The sequence below is a fragment of the Leuciscus leuciscus genome (genome assembly GCF_965113295.1).
Source record: "Leuciscus leuciscus genome assembly, chromosome: 11".
Taxonomy (NCBI): Eukaryota; Metazoa; Chordata; class Actinopteri; order Cypriniformes; family Leuciscidae; genus Leuciscus; species Leuciscus leuciscus.
In genome coordinates this window covers 28,607,599-28,619,862 of record NC_138735.1, presented here as the reverse complement: position 1 = coordinate 28,619,862, position 12,264 = coordinate 28,607,599, and the positions used below count along the sequence as shown (strand labels likewise).

The 12,264-nt window shown below is 41.5% G+C and overlaps 2 protein-coding genes across 6 annotated transcripts in view; one reads left to right on the top strand and one right to left on the bottom strand.

Moving 5' to 3' along the window:
- Positions 1–11,212, bottom strand: part of LOC309509432 (radial spoke head protein 4 homolog A-like) — a 28,483-nt gene extending 17,271 nt beyond the window's left edge. For 3 of the 5 annotated variants that reach the window (XM_082184153.1, XM_082184150.1, XM_082184154.1), the window contains exons 1-2: positions 8,605–11,212; positions 7,797–7,894 (exon numbers count right to left, since the gene is read on the bottom strand). In XM_082184153.1, the coding sequence (XP_082040279.1) occupies positions 8,646–10,217 (1,572 nt within the window). In that variant the 5' untranslated portion in view covers positions 10,218–11,212 and the 3' untranslated portion in view covers positions 7,797–7,894; positions 8,605–8,645. Of the gene's footprint in view, positions 1–7,501; positions 7,674–7,796; positions 7,905–8,604 lie in introns of those variants that run through there. The other 2 variants (XM_082184152.1, XM_082184151.1) reach the window with 2 other exon arrangements.
- Positions 1–12,264, top strand: part of LOC309509429 (radial spoke head protein 4 homolog A-like) — a gene marked incomplete at its 5' end in the record, with an annotated part of 106,611 nt that overhangs the window by 49,192 nt on the left and 45,155 nt on the right. The window lies entirely within an intron of this gene.

Genomic DNA, 12,264 nt, shown 5'->3' with positions numbered 1-12,264 from the left:
CGAGCTCTTAACGCATTATAGTCCTTCACGTCTATTGCGATCTCAAAATTCCGGCCAGTTAATAATACCTAGAATATCAAAATCAACTGCTGGCGGTAGATCCTTTTCCTATTTAGCACCAAAACTTTGGAACAGTCTTCCTAACATTGTCCGGGAAGCAGACACACTCTGTCAGTTCAAAGCTATTGATAATATCAGGGACAAAATTATAACTATGCAACCGTCTACTACAGTATCGCATCAGGGAGTGCATTGTTTCATTCATTGCTATAGGAGAGAAAGAATTTTGCAAACTCGTTAATTCGTCTAAATCGACAACATGCATTTAGACCCTATATCGACTAAGCTACTGAAAGAGATGCTCCCAGAGGTCACAGATCCTCTTCTTAATATCATTTATTCGTCTTTATCTCTAGGATACGTACCAAAAACCTTTAAGCTGGCTATGGTTAAAACGCTTGTTAAAAAAACGCAACTTGATCCTACAGAACTAGTCAATTACAGGCCGATCTCGAATCTGCCTTTTTTGTCAAAGATATTAGCAAAAGCAGTATCCTCACAACTGTGTTCCTTTCTTGAAAGAAATTATATCTGCGAGGATTTTCAGTCAGGATTTAGACCGTACCATAGTACTGAGACAGCGCTCAGAGTTACAAATGATTTGCTCTTATCATCCGATCGTTGCTGTATCTCTCTGTTGGTGTTACTTGATCTTAGAGCTGCATTTGACACCATTGACCACAACATTCTTTTAAATAGACTAGAAAACCATGTTGGCATTTGTGGAATTGCGCTAGCATGGTTTAAATCATACTTATCTGACCGTTATCAGTTTGAAGCAGTAAATGAAGAAATGTCTTGTCGATCACAAGTTCAGTATGGCGTACCACAAGGCTCAGTACTAGGACCGTTGCTGTTCACTCTGTGCATGCTACCCTTGGGCGATATCATTAGGAAACATGGAATTAGCTTTCACTGTTATGCTGACGATACTCAGCTGTATATTTCTTCAAAACCTAACAAAACTTACCAATTCACAAAATTAACGGAATGCATAGCTGATATAAAAAAACTGGATGGCTAGTAATTTCCTACTTCTAAATTCTGAAAAAACATAGATTCTAATTATTGGACAAAAAAACTCCCACACGTAATAACCTAGAATACTGTCTAACACTTGATGGCTGCTCTGTCAAGTCTTCTTCGTCGGTTAGGAACCTGGGTGTGCTCTTTGATACCAATCTTTCATTTGAAAGTCACGTGTATCCGTAAAACCGCATTTTTCCATCTTAAAAATATATCTAAATTACGCCCTATGCTTTCATTGACAAATGCGGAACAATTAGTTCATGCGTTCATGACCTCAAGGCTAGATTATTGTAATGCTCTACTGGGTGGTTACCCTGCACGCTTAATAAACAAATTACAGCTGGTCCAAAACGCAGCAGCTCGAGTTCTTACCAGAACCAGGAAGTATGACCATATTAGCCCTGTTCTGTCAACACTGCACTGGCTTCCTATTAAACATCGTATAAATGTTAAAATATTGCTGATTACTTACAAAGCACTAAATGGTTTAGTTCCGCAGTACTTGAGCGAGCTCTTAACGCATTATAGTCCTTCACGTCTATTGCGATCTCAAAATCTGGCCAGTTAATAATACCTAGAATATCAAAATCAACTGCAGGCGGTAGATCCTTTTCCTATTTAGCACCAGAACTTTGGAACAGTCTTCCTAACATTGTCTGGGAAGCAGACACACTCTGTTAGTTCAAAGCTAGATTAAAGACACATCTCTTTGACCTAGCATTCACATAATACATTATAGACTTCTATTTTTCAATGTTAGGCTGCATAGATTAGGTCAGCCGGAACCGGGAACAATTCCCATAAATTCTGATGTACTCGTTACATCATAAGTAGAATGGCATCTACGCAAATTTTAGTGTCTTTGTTTATCCCAAGGTTTTCCCGCAGCCTGCCGGATCCAGGCCGTATCCAGATCTGACGAAGGACTTTCGCCTGGACCCGATGACAACACAGTGCTGAAGTGCCAACTAGTCTTTCCCTATGGAGGATCCCTTTACCACTCTACAGATAAAGCGTTGTCAGGAAAATTTGTTTCGCGTACTTGCCCCGAAGTGATAAAATAAAATAAAATTCTGTATAAAAATGTACAAGGAAAGACCAGTGCTTTGTTTAGGCTTGGTTTGTAGGGAATTACAAACCTGCGCACATACACTGCTCAAAAAAATGAAGGGAACACTTAAACAACACAATGTAACTCCAAGTCAATCACACTTCTGTGAAATCAAACTGTCCACTTAGGAAGCAACACTGATTGGCAATTAATTTCACATGCTGTTGTGCAAATGGAATAGACAACAGGTGGAAATTATAGGCAATTAGCAAGACACCCCCAATAAAGGAGTGGTTCTGCAGGTGGTAACCACAGACCACTTCTCAGTTCCTATGCGTCCTGGCTGATGTTTTGGTCTTTCTTAAATATCCAGTTCTGCTGTTGTTTCAGTGTACTATTTAAGTCAAGGTAAGGCTATTTTCGATTCTGTAATAATTTTGAATTTTTATCTTCACATAAATCTGTATTTTATGTATACGCGTTCGCACTTTAAATAACAGCCGTGTCTGGAAAGAATTACAGTTAGAATTTTATTACACTTAAGTCCAACGGTAGTTTCGATTCCTTCCATTTGCGAATTATTTGCTTTTGCTGTGCTAATTGCTGGACCGAGACAGCAACTGTGAATTAAGGGTTATAAACCAGGTTAGACCGAGGCCAGAGCCAGGACAAGCGGTCAGTCTGTGAGACTGTCAGAGCGTGCTGGTGGTCTTTCTTAAATATCCAGTTCTGCTGTTGTTTCAGTGTACCATTTAAGTCAAGGTAAGGCTATTTTCGATTCTGTAATAATTTTGAATTTTTATCTTCAAGTCAAGTCATCTTCATTTATAATAGCGCTTTTAACAATGTAGATTGTTTCAAAGCAGCTTTACAGAGATAAACGTATAATTTAAGGTAACAGAGATTGTTTTGGCTTTACAGCGGTTCTTTAAAAAGTAATTTTTCAGCTAAAGTTAGTTTTGATTTGATTCGCTTCCGTCGCAACGATCATTTGTTATTAAATTAGGGGCCGCTAAGACGACACCATTCTCTCTACACAGACTTTAAACGCGAACCTGTGAGAAACGCTGATGGTGTTCACATGCGCATTAAGAATTGGTTCTATAGTTATGTGCGTTTGAATATACACTGCTCAAAAAAATAAAGGGAACACTTAAACAACACAATGTAACTCCAAGTCAATCACACTTCTGTGAAATCAAACTGTCCACTTAGGAAGCAACACTGATTGGCAATCAATTTCACATGCTGTTGTGCAAATGGAATAGACAACAGGTGGAAATTATAGGCAATTAGCAAGACACCCCCAATAAAGGAGTGGTTCTGCAGGTGGCGACCACAGACCACTTCTCAGTTCCTATGCGTCCTGGCTGATGTTTTGGTCACTTTTGAATGCTGGCGGTGCTTTCACTCTAGTGGTAGCATGAGACGGAGTCTACAACCCACACAAGTGGCTCAGGTAGTGCAGCTCAGCCAGGATGGCACATCAATGCGAGCTGTGGCAAGAAGGTCTGCTGTGTCTGTCAGCGTAGTGTCCAGAGCATGGAGGCGCTACTAGGAGACAGGCCAGTACATCAGGAGACGTGGAGGAGGCCGTAGGAGGGCAACAACCCAGCAGCAGGACCGCTACCTCCGCCTTTGTGCAAGGAGGAGCAGGAGGAGCACTGCCAGAGCCCTGCAAAATGACCTCCAGCAGGCCACAAATGTGCATGTGTCTGCTCAAACGGTCAGAAACAGACTCCATGAGGGTGGTATGAGGGCCCGACGTCCACAGGTGGGGGTTGTGCTTACAGCCCAACACCGTGCAGGACATTTGGCATTTGCCGGAGAACACCAATATTGGCAAATTCGCCACTGGTGCCCTGTGCTCTTCACAGATGAAAGCAGGTTCACACTGAGCACATGTGATAGACGTGACAGAGTCTGGAGACGCTGTGGAGAACGTTCTGCTGCCTGCAACATCTGTGAAGAGCACAGGGCGCCAGTGGCGAATTTGCCAATCTTGGTGTTCTCTGGCAAATGTCAAATAGGGGTGTGACGGTTAGTATATAACCGTGAGACCAACGGTTATAGTTGAACACCGTCATTAGAACTCTATAACCGCCAAAACCGTGTTATTAAAATATTTTTTACAAACATTTTTTAGCGCAGAGAATGATTAAATACTAATTAAAAACAATTGTTAACAGTCTGTGTTATTAATGGTCTACGTCGTTTCCAACTGTATTTGATTCTTTGCCAAGTATCCCCTGACCGACCGCCAATCATTTGAGATAGAAATAAAAGCTATGACTATGATATAGTGATGTGCCATCATTATGAGGTTTATTAAACAAATGAAAACATTTGCAATAATAAACATTAGCAATAAACATTTGCAATAATAAACAACGTACCATTACCGATAACTGATCGTACAGTTTAATTACCCCTTATAATTGAATAAAGTTATCAAACAGTACTTACAATTCCCCATCGTAAGTACACATTGATGGCCTAAGACACGAAACGAGCGGTTTGTGTGAGAAAACGAACAGTATTTATATCGTTTTTACCTCTTGTACACAGCCACGTCCAAGTGATCTGAGAGCGCGGGCGGGTATAGATATATACACTAGATGTCGCCTTGGGTACGGTTTCGTTCCAATGAACTGCTGTAGCCAAGGCGACTTCTATTGTATATATCTATACCCGCCCGCGCTCTCAGATCACTTCGACATGGCTGTGTACAAGAGGTAAAAACGATATAAATACTGTTCGTTTTCTCACACAAACCGCTCGTTTCGTGTCTTAGGCCATCAATGTGTACTTACGATGGGGAATTGTTTAATTTGGACGACGGGGAATTGTTTTAATTTGGACTCTGTGCATGCTCTTTGAGGTGGTGACCATCAACCTGCATTATATGACTGACAGACAAGAACGGTTTGATCTAAAAATATCAAAATTGAAACTACTGCGGAAAAAAAGACACCTACATCTTGGATGCCCTTGAGGTAAGCTAAAACATACCAAAATTCAATTTCAAAGTGAACTATCCCTTTAATAAGGATTAGTATAATTTATAATTTATGCAGTGCAGACTGTTTGATAACTTTATTCAATTATAAGGGGTAATTAAACTGTACGATCAGTTATCGGTAATGGTACGTTGTTTATTATTGCAAATGTTTTTCATTTGTTTAATAAACCTCATAATGATGGCACATCACTATATCATAGTCATAGCTTTTATTTCTATCTCAAATGATTGGCGGTCGGTCAGGGGATACTTGGCAAAGAATCAAATACAGTTGGAAACGACGACGTAGACCATTAATAACACAGACTGTTAACAATTGTTTTTAATTAGTATTTAAACATTCTCTACGATAAATGTTTGTAAAAAATATTTTAATAACACGGTTTTGGCGGTTATAGAGTTCTAATGACGGTGTTCAACTATAACCGTCAGTCTCACGGTTATATACTAACCGTCACACCCCTATTTGGCATTTGCCAGAGAACACCAAGATTGGCAAATTCGCCACTGGCGCCCTGTGCTCTTCACAGATGTTGCAGGCAGCAGAACGTTCTCCACAGCGTCTCCAGACTCTGTCACGTCTATCACATGTGCTCAGTGTGAACCTGCTTTCATCTGTGAAGAGCACAGGGCACCAGTGGCGAATTTGCCAATATTGGTGTTCTCTGGCAAATGCCAAATGTCCTGCACGGTGTTGGGCTGTAAGCACAACCCCCACCTGTGGACGTCGGGCCCTCATACCACCCTCATGGAGTCTGTTTCTGACCGTTTGAGCAGACACATGCACATTTGTGGCCTGCTGGAGGTCATTTTGCAGGGCTCTGGCAGTGCTCCTCCTGCTCCTCCTTGCACAAAGGCGGAGGTAGCGGTCCTGCTGCTGGGTTGTTGCCCTCCTACGGCCTCCTCCACGTCTCCTGATGTACTGGCCTGTCTCCTAGTAGCGCCTCCATGCTCTGGACACTACGCTGACAGACACAGCAGACCTTCTTGCCACAACTCGCATTGATGTGCCATCCTGGATGAGCTGCACTACCTGAGCCACTTGTGTGGGTTGTAAACTCCGTCTCATGCTACCACTAGAGTGAAAGCACCGCCAGCATTCAAAAGTGACCAAAACATCAGCCAGGACGCATAGGAACTGAGAAGTGGTCTGTGGTCGCCACCTCCAGAACCACTCCTTTATTTGGGGGTGTCTTGCTAATTGCCTATAATTTCCACCTGTTGTCTATTCCATTTGCACAACAGCATGTGAAATTGATTGCCAATCAGTGTTGCTTCCTAAGTGGACAGTTTGATTTCACAGAAGTGTGATTGACTTGAGTTACATTGAGTTGTTTAAAGGGATAGTTCACCCAAAAATGAAAATTCTATCATCGTTTACTCACCCTCAAGTTGTTCCAAACCTGTATGAGTTTCTTTGTTCTGCTGAACACAAAGGAAGATATTTGGAAGAATGTTTGTAACCAAACCGATCTCGGTCCCCATTGACTACCATAGTATATCTTTTTTCCTACTATGGAAGTCAATGGGAACCGAGATCTGTTTGATTACAAACATTCTTCCAAATATCTTCCTTTGTGTTCAGCAGAACAAAGAAACTCATACAGGTTTGGAACAACTTGAGGATGAGTAAATGATGACAGAATTTTCATTTTTGGGTGAACTATCCCTTTAAGTGTTCCCTTTATTTTTTTGAGCAGTGTATATTCAAACGCACATAACTATAGAACCAATTCTTAATGCGCATGTGAACACCATCAGCGTTTCTCACAGGTTCGCGTTTAAAGTCTGTGTAGAGAGAATGGTGTCGTCTTAGCGGCCCCTAATTTAATAACAAATGATCGTTGCGACGGAAGCGAAACAAATCAAAACTAACTTTAGCTGGAAAATAACTTTTTAAAGAACCGCTATAAAGCCAAAACAATCTCTGTTACCTTAAATTATACGTTTATCTCTGTAAAGCTGCTTTGAAACAATCTACATTGTTAAAAGCGCTATTATAAATGAAGATGACTTGACGATAAAAATTCAAAATTATTACAGAATCGAAAATAGCCTTACCTTGACTTAAATGGTACACTGAAACAACAGCAGAACTGGATATTTAAGAAAGACCACCAGCACGCTCTGACAGTCTCACAGACTGACCGCTTGTCCTGGCTCTGGCCTCGGTCTAACCTGGTTTATAACCCTTAATTCACAGTTGCTGTCTCGGTCCAGCAATTAGCACAGCAAAAGCAAATAATTCGCAAATGGGAGGAATCGAAACTACCGTTGGACTTAAGTGTAATAAAATTCTAACTGTAATTCTTTCCAGACACGGCTGTTATTTTAAAGTGCGAACGCGTATACATAAAATACAGATTTATGTGAAGATAAAAATTCTAAATTATTACAGAGTCGAAAATAGCCTTACCTTGACTTAAATGGTACACTGAAACAACAGCAGAACTGGATATTTAAGAAAGACCACCAGCACGCTCTCACCGTCTCACAGACTGACCGCTTGTCCTGTTTTTGAGAATTTGTATCCAAAAAAAAAAAAAAAAAAAAAAACCGGTATGCCTTTTGCCTGCTTTGATCAAGACAGGATATAATACATTTGAACATTATGTTCCTTATGTGAAAACATACCAGTGGGTTGGGTTGGTTTTGCAACTGGAAATCTGGGGTTTCCTTCCTGGCAGGCACATATGTTTGTCCGTCCCCAGGCTCTGGTGAACTTGGTGAAACTACAAAAAACTGAAGTTTAGAATATGGTGAAGTAATGTTGATCAAAATGGTGTTTTGTATTAAAACATGGCACATTGAGGATATGTTTTGTTAGTGTTGCACGTGTATCATCAAGGCTGAGCTGGTCAATAATTCCAATAAATCAGCATGAGCTTTATTCTAATCAATAGATTAAGTTAAAGGGATACTCCACTTTAAAATGAATATACTCACCCTCATGTTGTTTCAATCCTTTATGAATTTCTTTCTTCTGCTGAACAGAAAGGAAGATATTTAGAAGAATGTCAGTAACCAGACAGTTTCTGGGTCCCATTGACTTCCATAGTATATTTTTTTCCTACTATGGAAGTCAATGGTACCAGAAACTGTGTGGTTACTGACATTCTTCTAAATATCTTCCTTTCTGTTCAGCAGAAGAAATAAATTCATACAGGTTTGAAACAACATGAGGGTGAGTATATTCATTTTAAAGTGGAGTATCCCTTTAACATGTAAACAAACGCTAATATTTAATGGTAATGGTAACGTGACGTAGTATTTGAAGTTAATGATAGCCCCTCACAAACTAGGACCACACGGTGCACAAGCTGCGTTTCTACAAATGATTAAATTAACCAATTCAACTCAAGTAGTCTCTAACATAAAAGTTAAAATCCAACTTACAGAGCAACAATTATTTATTAATCTGATAATTAATATACGAACTTACCGAGCCAAATACCGCCGCCATTACTTAAGATTCGCCCAATATTACTGAATATTTCTGTCCTTTGCAGAGTCATCCTCCTCATCCTCATCCTCCAGATCCTCTGTCTCTTCCAGGGCCTCCTTCTCCTCCAGGGCTGCTTGCAAAGCCTGCTCTTCCTCCACACTGGGGTCCTGGGTCTCGGTGATTTCGGGTCCGCTGGGGTGTTCGCTGTGGGACGGTGGAAGCACTATTGGGGTGTAGGCCTCTCCGATATAGTTCAACCCCCAACCAATGTATATGTTTCCAAACTTCTTGCCACTTTCAGAAGCATAAGCATAAGCTCCAGGCCAGAGGATGGAGCGCAGCACAGCGATGGAAAACTGAGGAATGAGGTTAGAGGAGATCATGGCGCTCCAAGGTGGGGTGTCATGAATCTTTGCATCCTCAGACAGAGGCGTCAGAAGAGGAGGCCCAATCTCAGGCTCCAGCTCATCAGGTTTTTCCTCCTCCTCGGCATCTTCGTCAAAGTCATCCGCTGACTTAGGAGTTATGTTTACCCACACACAGCGGCCCTGTGTAAGTATGTGCTGTACATGATGGACCCATAGATTCAGAGACTCATGAGCCATCTCGTGTATACGATTGCCCTCAAAGTTAGGATTCTCCTCAAAGGTGTCTCGCAGTTCTTCATCCTCTCCTTCATCCTCCCCAAACTGGTAGAATCCCGCAGGGCTGACGTGCGTGGCGGCTGAGATCCGTGCGATCTGGGCACGCAGGTAGTTTGCCTCATTGCCGGGAAAGGGAGGGAAACTTACAACAGGAGCATCAAGCCTGCCTGAGAAGAGCCTGCGGATCTGCCGCGCTGCTGTGATCTGAGCGGGGGTGACCGTCGGCAGTCTGACCCACGGCATGCCGGGCTGTTGACACACAAAATAAGAGAATTTATTAACGCCAGTTTGATTTTCTTCCTTTGGCACTGGCGCAGGTGGCATGTAAGTTGATTTAGGGAGTGGATCAGCAGCTTCATCCTTGTCCTCCTGTGACTCTTCCTCTCTCTCCTCATTTGATGGTTCTGTGCTCTCCTGCTCCTCCTCCCCGTCACCCTCTCTGAATTCCCCCTCAGCCACCAGGTAGTTGCTCTGTGTGCCGAGGATCTTGCCCCAGAATCGACAGCGCTGGAGACACTGTGTGTCCACCAGTTGTTTCAATGCCAGAAAGATTCTCTGCATCTCCTCTTTCCCCAGACCCACACCAGCTTGCTCAAAGAAGAACGCCAGTTCTGCAACATTCGGTAGAGGAGAATCCACCAGCTCTTCCTCGTGATCATCTTCCCTGCCTGCCGCACATTTGAAGAGTGTCTTCTGCTGCTCGGCCAGCAACTGAGCTGAGGATGAGGAGGATGGATTGTCACGCAAGGTGTCCTGTTTCTCCTGAAGGATACTTCCTTTCAGCTCGCGACTTATGCCCTCGATCACATCGACTGCATTCTCTGGACGCTCATCCATAACTTTTGTTAACATTTCTACAAGGTGATCAAAAAGATTGAGATTTGTTTTAGTGCTGGTCTTCATCATGTAAGCCTTGAAACAAGCTGCCGCCAGTAGTCGCTCATGGTTCAACGCTTCCTCGGTCATCGTAGTAAACTTAAAACTGCTGCCGACTGGGGATATTTTGGGGATATTTAATTTAATTTTATCAATCAATAAATTCCTCTTGAAACAAACTTTGTTGTATTATTTTAATTTAATACTGTGAAGCTGCTTTAATACAATCTGTATTGTGAAAAGCGCTATACAAATAAACTTGACTTGACTAATTAAAAACAAACAAATGTTGTTTTGAAGGTCGTATTTATACTGCCGATTGCGTCATCACCGCGTCATCACCGCGTCACCACAGCGCATCCTACGATGGGCGATTGCGTCATCGCGGCGCGACGGAGGCTAAAAGCGACACCAAATGCTCCATTCTTTCCCCGTGAAAGGAACATAGACAGTATTTAAACTATAAAGTATATAAAAATATAAAAGGAAGGATACAAAACAAAAACGGATCCTTAGTGGCCTATTCTACCCAATAAGTCATTGCGCGCCGGTGACGACAGCATTATTATTTTATTTTTTAAAGGCGGCTGAGACTAGAGTTCGGTGGTGGACAGCAAATTCACATTTAAATCTAAGTATTATGTTTTCATTTACTCAAATAGCTAGCGAAACCACAGTTAAAGTTTCTTATAAACTTCATCTTAACTCCTTCGTCACCATTGCGTGGCTTCATTTGTCAGGTAGTTTGAGGCAAAACTTGTGCTAATATTGTAATATTGCACTAGTCTATCTCACTTGTGTATTATAATAAATACCACTCACCCTATAAAGCCCACAAAAATAAGAAAAGCCTTAGAGAAGGCAATGGGGTTTCACTTTTATGTGTATTTGTAGTGCTGTCATGCAAGCTATGTGGTTTTAACCAAATTTGAGTATCCAGAAATATGATTTCTTAAGTATTTTGTATGCATGTCTTGATGTGTCATATTTTGCAGTGTTAACAATGCACTTAAGATTGCACCCCTGTGTTAAGTACCCCTTTCTGCTTTTTTAGAGCAATTCAGGAGAAAATGGGTCTGGGGAAGGTAACTGCCGTACCAAAAAAAAAAAAAAAGGGACATCTTAAAATATATATATATATATATATATATATATATATATATATAAGAAAATAAAAAGTAAAATATATAAGAAAATTAATACACACATCTTTGCTGAAATGTAGTGCTGTTGTTGTTGTTAACAAGGTTCATTTGCTCTGCCCTTAGGATTGCAAATGTCCTGGGACAGGTGAGGGTGTGTGAACTGAAACTTGGCCCTGGTTTATCCTCATGGATGAGGTGTTGGGACAGAGGCATTGCACCAACCCCCCTGTCATCATTGCCTTAATCCCTGAGGACACACCAGGGCAGAGTTCAGCAGTGGGTGCCCACGGTGAGGAGGAGCCAGGGGCAGCAGCAGCACCAGCACCAGCAGCACCAGCACCAGCACCACCAGCAGGAGCAGCACCAGCAGCACCAGCACCAGCATGAAGGCGGCGAGACAGAGGATGAGTTTTTGGACTTGATCAGAGAAGACATGCAACTAGAGAGGGAGGCAGAGGCGAGGAGAGCACAGGAAAGAAGGGAGAGGATGGACAGGCTGTTTTCTCTTCTTGAGAGAATGATTGAAAAATATATTGGTTAACTTTTTTTTCACTTTTATTTTTCAAAAGGAAAGAAATTCTGTACATTATTTTTATGCAACTTTAAATGTGTAAATAAAAGAGAATGAATTGTTCTGGACATTATTTATTTTTATAATTTCTACATGAAACAAATTCTTCTACACCTTTTAAAAAAAATAAAAATTGGTAAATGAAAATCATTTGTTCTATAGGCTACATTAAAGTACTTTTTCCAACTATTTCCAACATACGTTAAACATAAAATCAACATAAACATTTAACTTTACAGTACATAAAATAAGAAAAAAAAGTAGACTTTTATTGAGCTGAGCAGGGAGACCCTGGTGGAGCTGCTGGACCGGGATGGGCTGCCCCTGGTAATGCCTTCTGCTGGTGGGACATCATCTGGGATGGTCTCCAGTGTGTTTAAGTGCATATTTCCACTATCCACTAAGTTGTCTACCAACAGGC